This window comes from Pelophylax lessonae (genome assembly GCF_965119305.1).
Source record: "Pelophylax lessonae genome assembly, chromosome: 6".
Lineage (NCBI taxonomy): Eukaryota > Metazoa > Chordata > Amphibia > Anura > Ranidae > Pelophylax > Pelophylax lessonae.
In genome coordinates, this window is record NC_138773.1 from 279,322,745 (window position 1) to 279,345,313 (window position 22,569).

A 22,569-nucleotide genomic window follows, 5' to 3' on the forward strand; every position below is an offset into this window, starting at 1 on the left:
ATTGTCGGCGCCTGGCAATACAGATGAAAAAAATGAAAAAAGTGGCATGGATTTGTCGTCCCATCCCAAAGCACCTTATCTCCAAGGGCCTCTTCCCGACAACCCTGGGCTGTGGTTGTGGGGGGGTCTGTGGGTGGGGGGCTTATCGGAATCTGGAAGCCTTCTTTAACAAGGGGGCCCCCAGATCCTGACCCCCCCCCCCCATGTGAATCGGGTGCCCATTCACCAAAAAAAGTAAGAACCACAGAATACAGTTTTTGACAAGTCCTTTATTAAAAAAATAAAAAGTGTCCTGCACCCCAAAGCACCCACCCCATGTTGAGGGCAAGCGGCCTGGTATGGTTCAGGGAGGGGTATGGATTTGGGGGGGGACCCAACGCTGTTTTTTTTTGTTGTTAAATCCTGTCAAAGGGTTCCCCTTAACCACTTAAGTACAGGGCACTTTCACCCCCTTCCTGCCCAGACCAAATTTCAGCTTTCAGTGCGCATTGGCATCTATGGGAATTCTTGGTCAGCTTGACATGGCACTGCTTCCGAACCATAAGTGACAGCGACACCAAACTTGGGGAGCACCGAGAGGGGACCCAGGACTACAACATATCTATACATTTTAAGAGTGGGGTATGCCTGTACACTACACTGACTGAACACACTATTTACTAACTACCTGCCTAATCTCCATTATCACACACTATAACATGGCTACCATGTAAGCAGCAGCCTTATATAGTTATATAGCATGTGGTGTGGACTTAACCCCTGAGCCATGATTGGCCAAAGGCACTCTGCCTTTGGCCAATCATGGCTCTCACAGTGCATTGTGCTGTGATTGGCCAAAGCATACAGGTCAGGTACATGCTTTGGCCAATCATCAGCAATCAGTGCACTGTAAGAGCGCAGTGCATTATGGGGCACTCATCGGCAGACAAACTTCCTGCCGAGGGCCCCATTTGTTCGTGTGTTCAGCGAATACACAAACAGCTGATGTTCGGGTCGAACTTGCGTTCGACTCAAACACACAGCCCATCCCTATTTAATGTGGGACTGCACTGAAAATGGAAGAATGGTCTGGAAGGGGGTGAAACAGTTCTGTCTTCAAGTGGTTAAGAAAGCCAGCAGCACCTTTTGGTGGGACCATCACCTGTGTATACATGCAGTTTAATCTGTTTTATTGTGTGAAATGTGGAAGCCTTTTATTTTTATATAGTACGGCTCCATTGACCGGTTTCTTATATTTTATATACTTTTTTTTTTTTTTTTTTCTCTTCAGTGGACATGCCGTTATTATTTATTTATTATTTTAAGCATGTGTATTTGTAGTAGCATTTTCGATATATTTCCGTTTTTATGTATGTTATTTTAAACTTTTCCTTTAGCCCTAATGGAGGATAGTGTGGCCCCCATAAGGCATTGATGTATTTTGCCCTGCTTGTTGTGACCAGCTGAACAATAAAGACTTTGGACTCCTTGGGGTTTTTCATTTGTTGTTCTCTTTGATCTCGAACACTAGGAAAACAAGTGAGGCCCTGCTATACTTCCATTATTAGGGTGTTCTAGCTTTGGTAAAACTTTCAGCTAGCGAGAATTTGCATGCATCATGATCTAGCACAGGTCCTCTTTATTACATTATTTTTACAATGTAAGGATCATATCATAGGAATGATCCTGGTAACTACTCCCCTTTAATGCATTGTTTTCTCCCTGGCTGGATGAATGAGCTGCCACTGGCGAGTGATCATTTGCACCGTTAATTATCAGGGGTTAAGACGGCTCATCCATCCAGACACTGAGCGGTCAATGCATAGATGAAAAGTGAGGGTATATTGTGCTTGGCATACCATACTGTTGCTGGTAAGTTGTTGCTAGTGTGACATGGTTCCAAGGGTGAGAGGTGAAGCATCTAGTTCCCTGTATAATCCGTCACCCGAAGGAGCTCACACTTTAATATCCTTACCACACTCTTATGCTGATTGGTGAAAGATTTGAGAGGAAGAAGAATAAACTACCAGCATGTTTTTTGTATTTATTTCTTTGGTTTCATTGATTTTTCATGAAGTCTCTCTCCATTTGTAGTTTGTAATCGTTGTTGTGGACAGCACCGATAGAGAGCGCATTTCAGTGACCAGAGAGGAACTTTATAAAATGTTATCCCATGAGGTGAGTAATATACCATGTGCATGTATGTAGTGTGCGGTTTGCCCCCCATGGTTCCTTGAATCCACCTAAGAGAACGGTTTGAAAACCTGTTATACAGTGCTCAGCATAAATAAGTACACCCCCAACAGATTTGTCAGAAAACCTTTCCTTTCCTTTCAGAATCCACATTTTCCGTGGGACACTATACTACAAAATACTCCCACAAATGCGGGCCATTGATTGCAACCAAGATTTGTTCATTTGCACACACAAAAAAATATTTTTCCTAACAAATTCATTTGAAACCATGTTGTAAAAATGAATACACCCCAATTAAAGTCTTAGGCGCAAAGCTAAATTTTAGACCACAAAATCCTAATTCTCAAGAATTCAACTACAGGTGAGTCTAATTAGTCATTAAACAGCCAGGTGTCCAGCAGAAAGTTGATTATAAAAAGGATGTTACTTAAAGAAAACCCCTTCCCATTTCATGCTGTTAAGCCTCGTACACAGGCACCGATTGTTGGCCGTGAATTTTTGTCCGCCGCCCAATCGGCCGATTATCGGCTTGTTAGTATGATGCTTCCAACAACCAACTGCGACTTTTCGGCCGAACAAAATCTGGTGTGCATGCAATAAAATTTTTGTTGGCCAACAGCATAACGGCCGATTGTTCCTCAGTCAGTACAGATTTTGGCAGACAAAAATCAGATGAGCAAGACTGGGCATGCTCAGAGAAGAAAAAACACACGAAAAGTAAACCAGAACATGGCATCACTTCTGCAGTTGGTTGTTGTTGGCCGACAAAATTCGTGTGCAGTCTAGAGCACATTTCAACCAACACAACAACACTGGACAAAAGACGGCCGATCGGTCGGCCAACAATCGGTGCGTGTGTACGAGCCTTCAGCAATGACACCACATGGAAGAGAAATGTCACAAGGCCTGAGAGAGAAAATAATTTCTTGCCTCAGAGAGAAAATAATAATTCTTGCTACAAGAAGATCAGCAAAGCTTTGCATATTAGTCAGAATACTGTAGCAAAAGTGATACACAAATTTTAACAAAGATGGAACTGCAAACATCCTACAGAGATGTCCAGGCCGTTCATGGAAGTAAACACCCCGACAGGAGTATCTTCTGATGAGAATGGTTAAAGAAAATCGCCATGCAAGTTCACTGCAGTTAGCTTAAGAAGTAGAAAGCCAAACAGGGGTGATTGTTTCCCATGACCCAATACGGCATACATTGCAGAGGAATGGCATGCATGGGTGCTGTCCACAAAGGAAGCCTCTCCTAAAGCCAATGCACAAAAAAGCCCACCTAGAATTTGCCAGATCCCATGCTGGAAAAAGACTACAGGGACTGCTTTGGAGTGATAAGACCAAGATAAATGTTTTTGAAACTGGTGGCATAAAAACGGTATGGTGTCGCAAAGGGGAGGAGTACAAAGAAAAATGCATAGTGCCTGCAGTGAAACATAGTGGTGGCAGTGTCCTTCTGAGGGTCTGCATGGGTGCTGCTGGTGTCAGGGAGCTGCATTTCATTGATGGTATCATGAATTCACAGATGTACTGTTCTATGTTGAAACAGAAGATGCTACCATCACCCTGCCCTTGGTCGTCGTGCACTTTTCTAACATGACAATGATAAAAAACTCATATCTAAGGCCACTTTTGCATTTCTAAGGAATAACAGGGTGAAAGTGATTCAGTGACCAAGTACCATATGTCTCCTGATCTGAACTCAATTGAACACCTATGGGGAATTCAGAAAGGACAAGTTGAGCATCACTCTCCATCCAGGCTCTAAAAGAGGCCGTTCTTAAAGAATGGAAAAAAGAGAATGTTGCAATATGTCACCATCTTGTTCATTCCATGCCTAGAAGACTTGGTGCTGTCCTTATAAATCATGGAGGTCATACAAAATACTAGATGGAGTAGTTTTTGCTGTGGGGTGAATTTTTTTTTTTGCATCAACTAGTTTGAGTAAAACTGAAGATTTTGTAATCCAAGTTATATTATTAACCCTACTTTCATGTAATGGAGCTAAACAAATGTTCTTTAAAAGTCAGTTTTGTCAACATTTTGGAAATTGTTCTTGTTTTCATTGAGATATTGATTCAAATCTTGTCAAAAGGGGTGCATTCATTTATGCTGAGCACTGTATATGTAGGTCTGACAGCAGAGTACGTAATATACAAACTGTTTCCATGGTTCATAATGCTGCTTTATTTGTGATTTCATAGTCTATTAAACAGGAGATCAGATGACTTGTCCAAGCCTATGATTGTTTTACACTACTGTATACGATTGCATTATCTAGGATCGTGTCACTTACTGGAGAATGCGACAATAGCTGCCACTCAGATTCTGATTAAAACTAGCGAAAAAGGGAAAGGTACACATGGGCAGGGCTGTATACGAAACAATAGGAAAGGTCCTTGGCACCTATTCAAACTAGCAAGCAAAAGACCTAACTAAACCGGTTTCACTACTCTGATTAATAAAAGGGGATCTGAGCGGCTGATTTGGGTTTGGAGCAGACCCACGAAGTCTTCAGCTTTTTGCTTCAGTCTTCTGCCTTTTTAAAAGACCATGTCTGGTCTTCTGGTGTGATACTTTGCCTTAAACCTTTTGCATCCAGAGCTGTTTTAATGTTTTTTGCATTTGTGTTTAAAATATTTTAGGCCTGAAGATTGGTTAAAACCCTCAAGCATTATATTTTTTCTGAAAGTAAAGCTGCTGGAGAATAAAACGGTGGCACTGCTTATGTTCCATGGGTTATGAAGCGCAAATTGTGCTTACATTTTAAATGCATGTGGGTGCAATTTGGGTTTGGTGGGGGGCTCAAACGTTGTTTTTTTTTTGGGGGGGGGGTGGATAGGGGAATAAAGTACTTGGGTGTAACTTTTAAATGGAGGAAAAAAAAAAAAACTTTGTTTTTATTACAAAGAGGATTTTGCTGTGACAGGCTCGGTCTATTTAATAATACCAACCTCCCACTCTAGGGGAGATCAGTGAACAAATACCTACCGACATCCGCCATGGGGTTCTGGGCGGCTGGTGGGACAGCAGAGCCCAGGAAACATGGAATATTGCTAAAGCTATACTTGGTCTGAGCGCAGTGGACGGACCAGAAATTTGGAGACGGCAATCTGCTAAAATTGTTATAAAGACTGCACAAAACCGTATACTGCGCTTGTGCCAACTCAAAGTATAACGCTGCAAACACATCAGTGATATATTTGTCACAAAATTAATTAATATACAAAGTGTTGCGCTAACATAAAATTTCCAAGTGAAATTGAATACAAATATAATAAGTGTTTTAAACGTGAATAAATGTTTAAATAAAGAACAGTCCCAAAGAGGTGATGGTGAGGAGTTCTTGCAGTCAGAAATGAGACGAGTCACATCACACTCCCTCCACCACAGAGTCCAACCACTGACACCCAAACAAGATGCACTCTTACCAAATGCTAGGAGTCCCTGGTAACAGGCACGCTTTGGGGATTTCCACTTTAGATCCCCACTCTGGCAGAAGTCATGGGACAAATGAAGGTACCGCCTCAGGTGTACTACACAATCCGAATCTCAAACTCCCAGCCACATAATGCATATAAATAAAAAAAACACACTATAGTGTAAAACCTTAAAACCATTAATTTATTAACTTATATTTAGTACCCAATAACTACAACCAAGCCTCCCTTCCAACTTCCATGTTCCACGGCCATGTAGGGGCTACCAAGCCTCGCTCTTAAATTATCCTGCTCCGAAGCCATGATAAACCACCAGGCCTCACTTCCAATAGAGCACATAGCAACATAAAGAACAGAAGAACAGAACCAAGCATAAAAAGGAGGCATCGTATCCCTTCTCCAGGAATCTGGGGTTAAGGACACTAGATGGTATCTCAAAGTCCTCCATTTTAAAACCGTTCCTTGGACTGTTTGTTTTTTATTTAAACATTTATTTACGTTTTTTATATTTTGTATTCAATTTCACTTGGGAATTGTATGTTCGTGCAACACTTTGTATATCAGTGCCATGGAAGTACCTGTAATAAAGGTGCAATTCTATGTGGGTACAGCTTGCTTCTTTGGCTTGGTCACTGGCCTGGTGCTTTTATGGCGTTAAAGCGGAGTTCCACCCGCTTTAGGTGGTTCTAACCCCCGACATGCCACATTTGGCATGTCATTTTTTTGGGGGGGGAGCGGGTACCTAGTTTTGACAGATACCCGCTCCCACTTCCGTTCGGAGCGCCGCGGCGCCCTGAGCGGAAGTTCTCCTCTCCCCCCTCCCCCCCTGTCAGCGGTCCAAGAAGATTGCCGGCCAATCACGACGCATAGCGCATCTCGCGCATGCGCAATGCGGACCCGGCTGTGAAGCCGCAAACTGTCACAGCCGGGTGCCCACACCAGTGATACCGGCGCCGCAGAGCAGAGAGGGAGAAGAGCGAGGCTTCGGGCGGCCGCATCGCTGGACCGTTGGACAGGTGAGTGTGTGAGGCTGGAACTCCGCTTTAACACTCGAAGTTCATACACAGTAATCATTCACGGCAAGTACTTGGACCACTTAGTCCTGTGTATCTACTATGCCTTCCATGGTCACAGAACCTCTAAACCAGTGGTTCCCAACCCACTAACAGGCCAGGTTTGCAAGATAACTGAAATGCATCACAGGTGATATAATTTGCTGCTGAGTAATTGCAGTATTTTAGTCTGCCTCTCCCCAAGGTAATACTTTAAAATCTGGCCTGTTAGTGGGTCCTGAGCACAGGAGTTGAGAACCACTGCTCTAAACCATTACAGGATAAGTTCACTTTTCTAAAAAAAAAAAAAAATGCACTTTTTTTTTTTTTTTTTTTTTTTGAGCCTGTAAAGCATTACACCAGCGATTAGCAGTTCACTGAGAAATACAAGCCGACAGTCACAAAGGATGTCGGGAATTGTAGTTCACAAACAGAGCTGTGTGAATTAATGACGCTGCCATGTGGGCGAAACCCCGCACGTTTGCCCTGATTTCAGAAAGTGACAGCTAGTACAGGGAACTTCTCCCTGTTCTGCTGTCACGGGGGGATCGGGCTGCGGGTGGAACATGTAACGTTCCCAAAGTTGAACTTATCCTTTAAGCAGCCCTTTCCTTTTTTCTCTTGTTTTCCTGAAAAATTTGACCTGTTCAGCTTATAAACTTACCAGAGCATATTCTGTGAAAAAACTCTGCAGCAGTCTGTGGGTGCATCCATTTTGCTTCCCAGCCAGCATTGCGAAGGTGAAGTGATGCAGTCATATGCAGACTGCAAATCAAAAACAGCGATGTCCTTCCTGAAACCATCACCTGTCTCTGATTTTATTTGAGAGTACACATCTGTCAACAACCAGGGAAGTGGTTTGAGATGGGGGCGAGGGCTTAGCTACTGACTTTATTTGTGTTGTGCCTTGTGCACAGTTATCGCCTACCATTATTATTAGTGAATTCCTGGTGTTTTTATGAATGGTAAATCTTTTTTTTTTATTAGCAATATTAAACCAAAACCTTTACATATATTTGTTTTGCCATTGCAGGACCTGAAGAAGGCGGGGCTGCTGGTCTTTGCAAACAAGCAAGATGTGAAGGAATGTATGAGCGTAGCAGAGATTTCACAGTACTTGAAGTTGACGTCAGTGAAAGATCATCAGTGGCATATACAAGCATGCTGTGCTCTCACTGGGGAAGGGTGAGTCTTTTTAATAAGAGAAAACCTAAAGAAAAAAAACAAAAGGTAACATATTGCACTGTTCACCACAGATAGTTCATGCAATTTGTTTGCAACTAAAGTTTTTGGTTTCTGTATTACTTAAAGGATTAAGTTCACCTTTCTAGAAAAATAGTAAATGCATATTTTACTTTCATTCATTGACAGACACAGCTTCTGATTCTTCTTAACCATTGGGTTATATTGCCCCCTACAGGAGTAGGATACTAGGCAGGAAAAAGCTTGAATACTCCTCCTATGGGGTAGTCCCGGGGGGTATACTCCCTCTCTCAGCTATAAGCACTGCTGGGATCTCTGGTCCTGGCAATTTTTTTTTTTTCCTTTTTAAATTGAACTTTATTTTCCTATTTTTGTTTGTTCCTATGAGATCTACTATCAACTGCTGGACTGGCCGACGGACTGGATAATCTAGATCCAGAGGGCCCCCCTAGTCTGGCCAGCAAGTGTGCGCAGGCCTCGGCTCCACACTAGGTTGGCCGCAACATAGCCCCACTGGAAGGGGGCTGGCCTGCCAGTTAAGTCTCGTGAGGGCGTATACGACCTGGCCTCGGCCTGAGCCGCAGTGTTCCTCCTGGCCGACAGCCCCCCCCCCCCTTCCGATAGAGAGGTGGTCTGTCCGGAGTGGTGCCCACCCTGTTCCCGGTTTGGTAAGTAGCTGTCCCCCCTCTGCCCCTGGAGGGTTTTGGGGTGGACATGGGCCCCTCCCTGGGATGGTCACACCCCGTGGTTCCCCCTCCTTCCCCCTCAGCCCCTCTGAAATTTGGTGGTCACTGTGGGTCTTCAGACCCCCTCCCCTCCTTTCCCCTCCCCTCCTTTCCCCTCCCCTCCTTTCCCCTCCCCTCCTTTCCCCTCCCCTCCTTTCCCTTCCCCTCCCCTCCTTTCCCCTCCCCTCCTTTCCCCTCCCCTCCTTTCCCTTCCCCTCCCCTCCCCTCCTTTCCCCTCCCCTCCTTTCCCCTCCCCTCCCCTCCTTTCCCCTCCCCTCCTCTCCTTTCCCCTCCTCTCCTTTCCCCTCCCCTCCTCTCCTTTCCCCTCCTCTCCTTTCCCCTCCCCTCCTCTCCTTTCCCCTCCCCTCCTCTCCTTTCCCCTCCTCTCCTTTCCCCTCCTTTCCCCTGGATCTGGGCACATGCACCTGGGTGCCCACAAAAATTTAGGTTGTGGCCTACTAGGCCATGCGGCCCAGTCGGAGTGCCTCCTTTGGGAGGGGCGGCGCTGTGGAGGTGGTTTAATTTTTTGTTGGCAGCTCCCACCATTATCCTGTAGGGCACCTGCCCTTTCTAGCGCTGCAGGACCATTAGGAGGGTATCCTGCCTGTGTGCCCACAGCACTGGGCTAATTTTTTCTTGTTGTGGCCTCTTTTGCAGGCCTCCATGGAGGGGCTCGGAGGGCGACACTTTCATTTGTGGGCCCCTAGTTGGTGTCCCCTTTGTGGGACCTCAGTTGGCGGCCCTGCCCTAGTAGTTATGCCTTCCAGATGAGCTGGCGCTTGAAGATGAGTCTAGTATATAGCGCCCCCCCCCCCCCCCGCCCTCATCTGTGTCATCAGATTCTGGGTCTAGCCCTCTTCCTGTGGACGTGGCCCACCCTGCTGGGTTGTAGCCACGCTCCCTCTTCTGTCTGGTAAGGATGCTTCCTCCCCTCCGTTGGCTGCGCATGAGAGGCGCAGGTTCACACACTGATTACATTTGTGAGGGAATCTTAGAGGGGGAGGATGCAGCTGAAGCTGCTGCGGAGGTGAACTTTCCTTTGACGCCCTCAAGCCGTCGCATGCAGCACGGTTCCTTTCTCTGTCCTGTTCTGATGGTCTTTGTCTATAAAGGTTCAAGGCGTCCAAAAACGCTCATTTGTCCTTTCTTACTTGCCTTGCTGTAGGTACCCGTTTGAAGAGTTACCTCAGGAGTGGTCCTTCTGTGTATTATTTGGCTAAAACGCTGGTCTGCGGACCAAGCTGCTAAGGCCTTATCTGATCTCCCCTTTGTAGGGGATCACCTGTTTGGAGCTTCCCTGGATGACATCATTATGGGTCTCACAGGGGGGAAGAGTTGTTCTCCTGCAGGCTACCAAGGGCAAGGATTCCCGTCGTAGACGTGGGCCTTTTCTTCTCGGCTCGTAAGAGGCTTTTTTGTCCCCCAGGGTCCCAGGACAAGGGATCAAAGTCCTTCATAGCCTTCTCCAGAGATTTCAAGAGGACCTGGTCTGGCAAGCCACAAGCAGGCTCTTCCAGACCTGCGAACAAGGCTTCCTCTGCATGTAGGGGTGCCCTCACCTGTATCTGGGGTTGGGGACGTCTTCGCTGGTTTCAGGATTCGTGGACCTCCTTGGTACAGGACAAGTAGGTCCACAAGGTCATACGTTCAGGCTACAAGATCGAGTTTCTTTCTTACCCTCTGGGAACGTTTTCTCCTTCCAACTTGCGCCTGTCCCAAGACCACTTACGGGGTCTCTTTGTGGCAGTGCAAGCCATCCTAAGTCGAGGGGTGATTTTCACGGTCCTGACTTCGGAACGTTTCCAGGGGTTTTACACAAACCTGTTTACAGTTCCCAGAAAGGAAGGCAATGTGTCTCCAATTCTGGACCTCTAGGCGCTAAACTGCTTTTCTCTAGCGCTCATTGACAGACGTAGTCCTCGGTGATACACCACCTTCGGGTTATGTTGCCTCCACAGGAGCAGGACTAGACAGGAAATTAAAAAGCTCTGGCCACACCCTAGGGGCAGTCCCAGAGGGTATATCCTCTCTCTCTCTGCCTCAGCAAATCAGTTATTTTCTGTCTAGTTAGGAGTAAGGACCTAGATACCTTGCTGGGATCTTAGGTCCTGGCAAGAATTTTTTCTTAAAGGATTTTTTAGACAGCTTTTTTTCTCCAGTGTTCCTGTGAGATCTTCAAGCAAGAAAGCTGAACTGGGCGACGGGCTGGATGTTGAGATCCGGTGGTCACCCCAGTTCAGCCTACGAGCGCGTGCAGGCCATAGCTCCGCGCTGGGTCGGCCGCGACAAAGTCCCATTAAAGGACTGTCCACGCGAGTTAAACGTCTCGCTGAAACGCCAAAGACCATGAGTCACGGCGTCCGTATCGGTCGACAGCCCTCCCGCCCCGGTGGAGAGGGGTACTGTCAGGAGTTGGTGCCCGCCTGGTTCCGGTATGGTGAGTAGTATGTTCCCCCTTTTCCCCTGACGGGTCTTGTGGTGAACGCGGGCCCCTCTCTGTATGGTAAGATAGAGTCCCCCTCTATCCTATAACATGACACAGATCCTCCTACTTTGAGTGTGATTTTATGTGCAAAAAGACAGGAGACTTGGTTTGGGAGCTAACAATCTAATTGTATACATGTTAAAAAGATGTAATCTGTGGCATTCTGGGAATCTTACGGTGTTAAGAATAAGCTACCTACCAGTCAGAAGCCACGGACATGTAGACTGCCTTCCTAATCAGATCTCCAGCTATTTGCAGGCCTCCCGAATGGCCATGCGGTCCGCCAGGGCCGGTACCGCCAACCACGCTATATCCCCATGCAGAGAGAGTGTTGTGTGCCCTGCAGCACACCGCTATTCAGTACAGGCCGCCGCCATTTTTTTTGCTGGATCGCACGAGCCGCCATTTTGGCGTAGCCTCGTGTCTCCAGCATGGGGGCGGCCATGTTTGAGGTGATCCAAACACCTCGTGGAGCTTGGGGGAGGCGCCGGAAGGCGTGCAGAGGGGCGGAGCCGCCTCCTTTCTTCCTGGGCAGCCAGCCAAAAGACTTCCTGTTTGTCAAGACAGCGCTGTAACCTGTTGCAGTTAAACTATGAGCATCAAGTGGTGAGCCTGGGGGTCTATCTCTCTCTCTCTCTCTCGATCGATAGGGATCCCTAGCAGGTAACACTAAGGGGCTTTTGTGGCGCTGGGGGTCTGAGAAAAAAAAAAAAAGTTTTTTATTTTTGAATTATATTATCCAGGAAGTGACTGGAATTTATCATGGACCCTGCCACACATATTCCCCCACCTGTTTCCCTCGAGGGGGCCACGGGACCCGCCGGTGCACAGAGTATAGAGTCATTTACAGCAATTTTGGAGTCTATGGTGGCTCGGGTGGAGGCGGCCTGTCAGGGACGGGGGTCAAGGAAGCGACCCCCGCCTACCCCTATACTATCTGACACCTCTGACTCTGATTCAGAGATGGTCACTGCAGTTGCAGGTTCCTCTGCAAGGGCTGTTATCCCAGGTAAAGCCCCCTCAGACAGTGAGGAGGACGCTTCTTCTCCTGCTATAATTCAGGAAGAAGCATTGGTGGACGCACTAGTTGTGGCAGTCCAGGAAACCTTAAAACTTGAGGCTTTACCGGCAGAGGCAACTGAAACAGAGATTCCTTTTGGTACTAATAAGCCCATCAAAACGGTGAAGGTTTTTCCTGTACCTAAATGTTTCGGTAATCAGATTAAAGGAGAATGGGAGCATTCTAAACGTACCTTTACTATTTCCAAGCGTATTGCTAGACGCTATCCGTTTGAGGAATCCATCATTAAGAAATGGACGGTACCACCAGTGGTGGATCCACCTATTTCCAGGCTGAATAAAGCCACGGTTATTCCAGTGGAGGACACTTCGTCCTTTAAGGATCCGGTGGATCGAAAGATGGAAGCAGAGTCCCGCACCATCTTCTCCCTGATAGGGTCAGCATTTAGACCAGTAATTGTTATTGGTCTAGTTTCCCAGACACTTACGGAATGGGCGAAAATGGTACGCCAAGATCTTAGGGGAAAAGATATTCCCCAGGAGACATCTGATTTGATGGAACAGATTATACAAGGGCTACAGTTTATCTGTGACGCAGCCTTGGACACTACTCCCTTATTAGGGCATGCATCTAAGTCAGCGGTGATCCTCAGACGTGTGCTGTGGTTAAAATGCTGGTCAGCTGACCTAGGTTCCAAAAAGACCTTGACAAATCTCCCCTTTCAGGGGAATCGTCTATTTGGGGCCAACCTAGATGAAATCATTAAGGATGCCACTGGGGGCAAGAGCACTTTTTTGCCACAGGCTGCTAAAGCTAAGGGACCTCGCAACAAGCGAGGACCTTTCTTTACCGCCCATAAAGGGCGCCCGGCTGGTACTAGCGGGAAAGGCAAGACTCCTCCAGGAGGGTTCAAGAAGGGCTGGTCGGACAAGCAAAGGACCAACCCAGCCAAACCCGAAGCAAAGGAGTACACAGCCTGAAGGTGCGCCCCCACCCGGTTTCAGGGTGGGGGGACGTTTTCACCGGTATTCAGGACATTAGATCGAGCATCAACCACTACTACCGGTGCGATTCTTCCCTTCCAACATTTAAGTACTACAGGAAGAGGTAGTTACCGTTCCCTGAATAGATCTTTTCCTTTACCTTTTCCTAAGATTAGTCCCGATACCTCACAGGAATCGGATCTGGTTGACCAGATAGGCCAAGTAGCCTCTAGTCGGGTGACTTCGGTCCCTGAGGTTCAACCAGAAAAGATCACCTTTCCTGATAACAATCAGGTATCTGATAAATGTGTGGGAACAGAAAACGACCAGACTTTCTCGGATGGTCGGGGCCAGATACCTCTAGGGACGCCTGGTTCAGATTCTATCAGCGCCAGTGGTCCTAGAAATTCTAGGCTGGCCTCCTCAAGCCGGCCTGGCCGACTTGGACATGTTAGTCGTAGACGTTCCCTGGGAACTTCGTCTCAGGGAGTGTCTGTGGTCTCAAGGACCAATTTACCATCATGCTTTACAGTTGCTGGGTTTAATGGCCTGGCCATTGAGACCCAAGTACTGAAGGACAGAGGTTTGTCTACTTCAGTCATTCCTACCCTTATTAAAGCAAGGAAAGCGACTTCCAGCAAAGTCTATTATCACACATGGAAGACTTATATTGCGTGGTGCGAATCTTTAGGATTTCCTCCACGTACCTATTCGGTGACTCGAATATTGGCCTTTTTGCAACAAGGGGTTGAGCAGAAGCTAGCCTTGAGCACCATCAAGGGTCAAGTTTCAGCATTAGCAATCTTCTTTCAGAAACCTTTAGCTACCAAATCCTTGGTGCGGAATTTCATCCAGGGGGTGCGGCACCTGGCTCCTCCAGTCCGCGCGCCCTTACCGCCCTGGGATCTTAATTTGGTCTTGTCGGTTCTACAGAAACCTCCCTTTGAAAACATCAGGGAGATTCCCTTGCTTACTTTATCCCAGAAGGTGGCCTTCTTGGTGGCTATTACTTCTGCTCGCAGGGTGTCAGAACTGGCTGCATTATCATGCCAGTCCCCATACTTAGTGATTCATAGGGATAAGGTAGTACTTCATCCTAAGCCATCTTTTCTTCCTAAGGTGGTTTCAGATTTTCATCTGAATGAAGATATTGTACTACCTTCCTTGTGTCCTCAGCCCAAGCATCATCGGGAACATGCGTTGCATTCCTTAGATGTGGTTCGGGCAATCAGGGTATACCTGAAAGCGACGGAATCTTTCCGTAAGACGGATTCACTTTTTGTGATCACGGATGGCCCCAGAAAGGGTTTGCCTGCATCTGCCGCGACCATTGCCAAATGGATTAGACAAACGGTGGTACAGGCTTATTCTATTAAGGGTCAGAGTCCTCCGTTCCCTGTTAGGGCGCACTCCACTCGAGCGCTCAGTACTTCCTGGGCCTTTCGCCATCAGGCGTCAGTGGTCCAGGTATGTAAGGCGGCCACCTGGTCGTCGGTACATACCTTTACAAAATTCTATAAGATTGATGTGACGGCATCGGCGGATGCCTCATTTGGCCGCAAGGTTTTGCAGGCCGCAATTTGAGGAGAACGGTGGTCTACCTCGAGGGTTTTTTTCTGTTTGAAAAAAATAAAAAAATAAATTTTCTTAGTTGGCACCGGTTGGGCCTTCTAGATTGGGATTTGATTTCATTTTCCCACCCCTCAGTTGTGATACTGCTCTGGGACGTCCCGAAGGTGGTGTATCACCGAGGACTACGTCTGTCAATGAGCGCTAGAGAAAAATGGATTTTTGTAAAATCTTACCGTAAAATCCTTTTCTCTTAGCTCATTGACAGACGTAGTCCCCGCCCCTCTGTTTTTTGAGTTGGGTTAAAATCTCTAAAGACTGCTTTTTCACATAACTGATTTGCTGAGGCAGAGAGAGAGAGGATATACTCTCTGGGACTGCCCCTAGGGTGTGGCCAGAGCTTTTTAATTTCCTGTCTAGTCCTGCTCCTGTGGAGGCAACATAACCCGAAGGTGGTGTATCACCGAGGACTACGTCTGTCAATGAGCTAAGAGAAAAGGATTTTACAAAAATCCATTTTTTACGGGTACAGAAGTTCGGAATGGAGTCCATTCGCACGGTAGTGGCGTCCCTACATCATAGGGACTTTCTTTGCTTCTATCGACATCAAGGACGCCTACCTTCACGTTACAATATGTGCCGGTCACCAGCGCTCCCCCTGCTTTGCCTTGGGCGAGTAGCATTATCAGTTTGTGGTGTTACCCTTTGGTCTCACCCCTGCTCCTCAGTTCTTCAAAAAAGTGTTGGCCCCGTTGTTAGCATTGTTGTGGCAGTGGGGGATCGTGGTACTGGGGTACCTGGACTGCTTGTTCTGATGGACGATTCGGAGATTACTCTGCAAACTCTGAGGTGGTTCAGTTGGATTCTGAACCTTCAGAAGTCTGCTCTGGTTCTGTCCACAAAACTGAACTATCTGGGTCTGACTCTGGACTAAGCCAGATTGTTTATTTCTTCCTCTGGAAAAACTGCAGAAATTGCAGGAGGCAATTCATTCAGCTTCTGTTGTCCAGAAGATGGTCATCCCTCTGGGCTTGCATGTGGGTGCTGAGCCGCATGGTGCCTACCATCGGGGCGGTTCCGTTTGCTCAGTTCCACACAGGATCTCTGCAAAAAGAGATTCTGGTGAAATAGGACAAGAATCCACAGTCTAGACAATCTGATCCTAATGAGCCAGGGTACGAGAGGGTCCCTGATTTGATGGCTTTGTTCGCCGGCACTTCGACAGGGAAAATCCTTTTTCCCCCTGTACTGGACTGTTGTCACCATGGATGCTAGGCAGTCTGGGTGGGGAGGCGTCCTTGGCACAGATTGTGCTCAGGGGGTCTGGACTATGGAAGATCAAAAACTCTGCGGATCAATGTACTGGAACTAGGAGCAATCAGACTCTGGATTATTGGAAATTTGTCTTTGGGGCTGTTCGGTCCGACTTCAATCGGACAATGCCATGGCCGTGGCCTATGTCAATCACCAAGGGGGCACAAGAAGTGTCCTGTCGGCTCGGAAAGTAGCTGGCCTTCTAAGGTGGGCAGACGGATTTTTCTTTCCAGCCCTCTCTGCTGTACACATTACAGGGGTGGAAAATTGGCAACCTCAGTGGACAGGCCTTGGACCAAGGGGAATGGTCACTTTATTCGGAGGGGTTTCATCAGTTGTGTCTCCGGTGGGGTACTCCCAAGGTGGACCCTTTTTGGTCTCTCGTCTCAACGGGAAGGTACAGAGGTTGTGACACGGTCTCGGGGTCATCTGGCCAATGCCACATATGCATTTGTGGCTCCTTGGAGTCAGTATCGTCCGATTTACGCCTTTCCCCCCTCTCTAACTTCTGCCAAGATTCGGCAAGACTCGACAGGATTGAGGAAGAAGGGATTCCAGTCATTCTAGTGGCTCCAGACTGGCCTCCCTGGCCTTGCTCCTTGGAGACGTCCTCTCAGGGAAGATCCTTTGTCCCAATCTTTGATCCTGCTTTGCAGTCGCTGGCTTTAACGGCTTGGCTGTTAAAAGCCAGGTGCTGAAAGATAGAGGTTTGTCTGAATCAGTGATTCCTACGCTGTTAGAGGCTAGAAAATTCACCTCTAGGAAGATCTACCATCGTACTTGGAAGACGTACATTGCGTGGTGTGAGTCTCTTGGGATTAACCCTCGCTCCTTTTTGGTGGCTCAGATCTTGGCTTTCCTCCAACGGGGAGATGAGCAGCACCTGGCCTTGAGTACCATCAATGGCCAGGTTTTGGCCTTGGCGTTTTTCTTTCAATGTCCATTAGCTGCACATTCTTTGGTGCGTACTTGTTCCAGGGAGTTCGACACTTGGCTCCTCCAGTGCGGTCTCCATTGCTGCTGTGGGACCTCAATTTGGTGCGGTCAGTTCTCCAGGAACCTCCTTTCGAAAATATTCGGGAGGCTCCCCTGCTTACGATGTCCCAGAAGGTGGCCTTTTTGGTGGCTGGTACTTCTGCGCACGGGGTGTCGGAGCTGTCGGCATTGTCTTGTCGTTCACCTTACCTGGTGGTTCACAGAGATGAGGTCGTTCTTCGTCCCTGTCCGTCGTTCCTTTCAAAGTCGTTTCTAATTTCCATTTGAATTAAGAAATTGTGTTGCCTTCCTTTATCTTCCAGGCCTACACATCCTAAAGAAATTGCCTTGCATTGCCTGGCTGTGGTTCGGGCAATCAGGGTATACCTGACAGCTACAGAGTCTTTTAGGAAGTCAGATTCACGATTTATACTCATGGATGGACCTCAGAAAGGATTGAAACAAACAACATGTATATATACTGGCGCAAGAAAAACAGAAAAAGGTCAACGGTTTCCACCATTAAAATAAGAATATAAATGTCCAATACACATGTAAGACACATATGAGAATGTCCATACACAAGTCCATATGTATGCAATAGTCCCAAGCACTGAAGGCTGCTCTGATGCAAGTAAGATGGGAACTTGAAGGAAACTGTAGAGAAAAAACAGACGCCACTCTAAGTGCAGTAGGAAAGCTTTAATACAACATGGCAATGAACACCAGTATACTCCCAAACGAGTATGTATGGAAGGCATCATGTGATAAACTCAATGGTCCGTCAGTGGGAACAGCTAGTCAGAGTAGCTCTGGCAGCTCAGGCCTGAAGAAGGGACGCATGCTCCGTAAACGCGTCGCCACCTGCGTCATCGCGTCACGACTGGGAAGTGACGTCAGAGAGTTCCCCTGCGTCCCAGCCACCAGGAAGCGCCGACATCCATCGGCTGTTACCAAAGAGCGTCTGAGAGTGCCGGAGCTACTCTGACTAGCTGTTCCCACGGACGGACCATTGAGTTTATTACATGATGCCTTCTATACATACTCGTTTGTGAGTATACTGGTGTTTATTGCCATGTTGTATTAAAGCTTTTCTATTGCACTTAAGAGTGGCGGCTGTTTTTTCTCCTCAGAAAGGATTGGCCGCTTCTGCTGCGACCATTTCCAGATGGATCAGACAGACAGTGGTTCAGGCCTATTCAATTAAGGGTCAGGTTCCTCCTGTCCCTGTTAAGGCCTACTGTACTCGGCACTAATGGCACTTTTCCACTGCAAGTACCGGCTCGGCTATAAACAATGACAGTGATGATTATTGACCAATCACTGCCTTGTAGTGAGGACCAATCAGGCTGCATGGGAGGGGTTGTGGAATTTATGGCGCTTTTCCACTGCATGGAACTGAACGGTACGGCTCGCTTTTTTGCTTTTCCACTGCTGGTACCACATGGTACGGTGTAGGAACGGTTCAGTACGGTAAGGCGGCGCTTTTCCACTGCATGGAACCGAACGGTACGGCTCTGAAAAACAGTACCTACTCGATTGTGGTTCCAAGCGTACCGTACCGGTACTAAATTCCACAACCCCTCCCATGCAGCCTGATTGGTCCTCACTACAAGGCAGTGATTGGTCAATAATCATCACTGTCATTGTTTATGCTAAGATTAAGATGATGTCACGGCAGTAGAGGTGGTGCAACTACAGAGTAATCCTGCCCACTACTTATCAGTACTATAAACAGTGGAAAAGCAAACCATACCCTACCGTACCGTACGAACCGTTCCAACACCGTACCATGCGGTACCAGCAGTGGAAAAGCAAACCGGGCCAAGCAGGGCCGAGTAGAGCCGAGCCGGTACTTGCAGTGGAAAAGTGCCATTAGTACCGGTACGGTACGATTGGAACCACAATCGAGTAGGTACTGTTTTTTTAGAGCCGTACCGTTCGGTTCCATGCAGTGGAAAAGCGCCGCCGTACCGTGTCGAACCGTTCCTACGCTGTACCATGTGCTACCAGCAGTGGAAAAGCAAAAAAGTGAGCCGTACCGTTCGGTTCCATGCAGTGGAAAAGCGCCATTAGTGCCTCCTGGGCCTTCTGTCCTTCTTTCATCACGCATCAGTGATGCAGGTATGCAAGGTGGCCGGCTGGTCATCTGTGCACACTTTAACAAAATTTTTATTAAGTGGATGTTTTGGCATCTGTGAATGCTTCTTTTGGCCGCAAGATATTGCAGGCTGCTGTTTAGAGGACCTGGTCCTCTTTGAGGGTGTATTGTTTTTGTGTTTTTTTGGTTTTTTTTTTTTTTTTGTTTTTTTCAGGTGAGCTCCAGTTGTTCTTGATTGAGCTTCATATTACCTGGTTGGCTATGTTTAGCTTTTACTTACTTAATCAATTTCTCTGTGTAACAAAACTGAGTGCCTATAGCTGAGGGTGGGGGACTGCCCCATAGGCGTAGTCAAGCTTTTTCCTGCCTAGTGTCCTACTCCTGTAGAGGGCAGTATAACCCAATGGTTAAGAAGAATCAGAAGCTGTGTCCGTCAATGAGCATCAGAGAAATGGATTTTACGGTAAGTCAAAAATTCCATTATTTTTGCACAAAAAAAAACATGCATTTATTAAATTTTTTTTTTCTTGCCGGAGCCTGGATAAGCATTGCGTACGTGAGCAGGGGTACAATGTCATGTTTCTGCAAACAAGTCCTGCAGCCTTCTGCCCATACCTCCCATACCATTTGTCGGTTTCAAAGCTGCAGGGCTTGTGAATGAGCTAAAAGAGAGCTTATCAGCTGCACTGCACATAGATTTACTCTGGTCAGAAATGCAAAATATCAGCTATGAGCCATTTTGGCCTGTACACTTAACTAAGGCTATGATCCATGACAAACTAGATGGGGTCCTCCCAAGACAGGGTTGAATATTATGCAAAATTATGATATCCATGAGTTCAGAACTTTCTTCCTACCCATTTTGATGGCTCCCTACTACTTCCTTGACATATTTATGTGGCCTTTAGTGACTGCGTTTCAGTCTGCCTGTAGAGCTGGACACCAGCTGGTTCTCTGGAGCCCCTTGCTTTCTCCCTTGTGCCCCCTTGACCTCCCCTTTTTTCTTGCCTCCCCTTTTTCCTGTCCTTTTCCCACTTTTCCTTTCTCCACACATCTTTCTCCTTATTTTCACACATCTATCCTTTATGTTTATGTGGGACATGGTGGTTGATTTACTTCAACTGGAGGGTGCAAAATCTGGTGCAGCTCTGCTTAGCAATCAGCTTCCTGTTGTTTTTTTTTTTTTTTTTTTTTTATTCTCGTCAAAGCGTTATTGAACAAGCTGAAGTTAGAAGCTGATTGGCTACCATGCACAACTGCACCATATTTTGCACACTTCAGTTTTAGTAAGCCAACTTCAATATCACAACGAGCTTATTTAATCAACCTCAGACAGCAGTTGCCACATGGCGGCTGTTACTTATTTAGTTGCTTTGGGCTTACAATATGTACTCTTAGGGCTCTTTCACACGGGCGGTCCGATCAGATCCGCCTGTCAGTTTTTTAGGCGGATCTGATCGGATCCTCCATGCAGCTCTATGGGGCAGCGGGTGTCAGCGGAGGTCACCTCCGCTGACACCCGCTGCCATCCGCATCCGATCCTGTGCTGAAATCTGGACGGATGGAAACCCTATTTTTCCATCCGTTCAGTAATCGGAGCGGAGCGGATCTGATGAGAGCGGACAAGCGGTCCGCTCTCCTCCGATCCCCCATAGAGGGCAGCGGGTGCTGAGACACCTCCCTCTCCGCTCTGTGAGCGGAGACGGAGCTGTCATCCGCCCGGCTCAGCGGGGATCGCGGATCGATCCCCGCTGAGCAACACGGATCCGCCTGCGGAGGCGGACCGTGTGAAAGGAGTCTAAGTGTAGCAAGATTTTCAGGCATTGGGCCTGATGTGGGTCTGCCATGGTCACCGGTAACACCTACAGCACATTAAAGCTGATTGCCCAAATGTGAGATTTGAGTCAAAGAACAGTCTGGCATCTTTGGTTTGTTTTTTGTTTATTTTATATGGGCATGGGAGAAGGGAATCAGTGGGATACTCCTCTGGCTCAACTAGATACAAACTACCTTTTCAGCGATGGCTTGACGCCGGCTGAATGCCGACCAATGCTTGCTGGCGCTTGAGATCACTGACTTGCGGTACTGTACTGAAGACTGACTTCTGACACTCTGGTTAGCTCAAATGTCCTTGACACTGCTCCCTCCAGTCCTTCCTGACTGAGGTAGCCTTTAGTAACACTGCTGCTGCAACTCTCAACGCTGTACACTTCCACTGTACACTGAATACTTCAGGGCCCAACCACTGGCACCCCCTTTACTCTTCAGGGTCAACACTGGCACCCCCTTTTACTCTTCCTGCACTGGCTAACTAGCTCCTGGATCCCTCTGACCTTCTCCGGAGTGGTCCCCTCTCACTAGTCACACCCCGAGGGCCAGTTTGCAGTACTCACGACTGGGAATGCTTTCCTGAAACTTGACCCCTCTCAGCTCCGCTGGTCCTCAGCACACCGGATCCTCTCTGCAGCTCAGCCCTCTGTCCCCCTCAGGCAAGCCACCTGGGACACCCAATTCCTCTTGACAGGAGGAGAAACAGCCGTACTCTCCCTCCTGGGACTCTGGTTCCCGCCAAAGACGCTGTGTCATGTGCTCCCCTCAAACTAATACCCACTCCCAGAATGCTGTGCGGCAGAATCTGCCTTTCTGGGATAGATACAAGCCTGGGTGGGCCATTGGCTGGGTTTCCTCCACTGCCCAATGAGAGCCCTCATTGGGTACAGTGGGGAGACTCCCCAGTCTCCACAGCCACACCTGGGAACCATGACAACCTAGCTGAAAATCATGGCCCTGCTGATAAGCAGCCAAGGCCTACTACAATTTACCTAGCACCTACCTTGTAGGGTGCTACATCAGAAATTATCTCTCCTCTTAGGGATGTTATTGTACCTCAGTTCGCTGGATAACCTGTTGGGAATTTTTTTTTTTTGCATTACATTTGATGTGGCCCTCCTGTAAATATGTTTTTATGCTTTGATGGTCACATTGTAGGTTTCATGTTAATTAGTTGTGAGCCATGTCCTGTGATGTTTGGACCTAATAAAAACCCTAAACAAGAAAAGACTTTGTAAGTATATACAGTTAGGCCTCGTTCACGCTCTAGGTTTTCTTGCATGCCTATAGGAATGGGCTTGAAATAAACAGAGAATATGCATAAAAAAAAAATACCATTTTTGACTTCACTGAGCTGACCACCCTAAGTTGCACTTTGATTGGCTGCTATAGAATAGAGCACTTAGCACATGGTCAATAATTGAGTACAGTGGCTCAGTGGTTAGCACTTCCGCCTGGCAGCAGTAGGGGATCGTTGGTTCGAATTAAAACCACGGTACTACTTGCCTGGAGTTTGCATGTTCCTCCCTGTGCTTGCGTGGGTTTCCTCTCACACTCCGAAGACATGCTGGTAGGGCAATCGGCTCCTGTCTAAATTAGTTTAAGTTGGTCCTAGTATGTGTATCTATGAATGTGAGTTAGGGACCTTAGATTGTAAGCTCCTTGAAGGCAGGGACTGATGTGAATCTAAT

General features: G+C 47.3%; 1 protein-coding gene across 1 annotated transcript in view; it reads left to right on the top strand.

The window, feature by feature from the left end:
- The window catches only part of ARL5A (ARF like GTPase 5A), a 54,020-nt gene that overhangs the window by 30,434 nt on the left and 1,017 nt on the right, over positions 1–22,569 (top strand). Inside the window, exons 4-5 of the mRNA XM_082261008.1 lie at positions 2,074–2,157; positions 7,706–7,857. Of these exons, the coding sequence (XP_082117134.1) occupies positions 2,074–2,157; positions 7,706–7,857 (236 nt within the window). The remainder of the gene's footprint in view (positions 1–2,073; positions 2,158–7,705; positions 7,858–22,569) is intronic.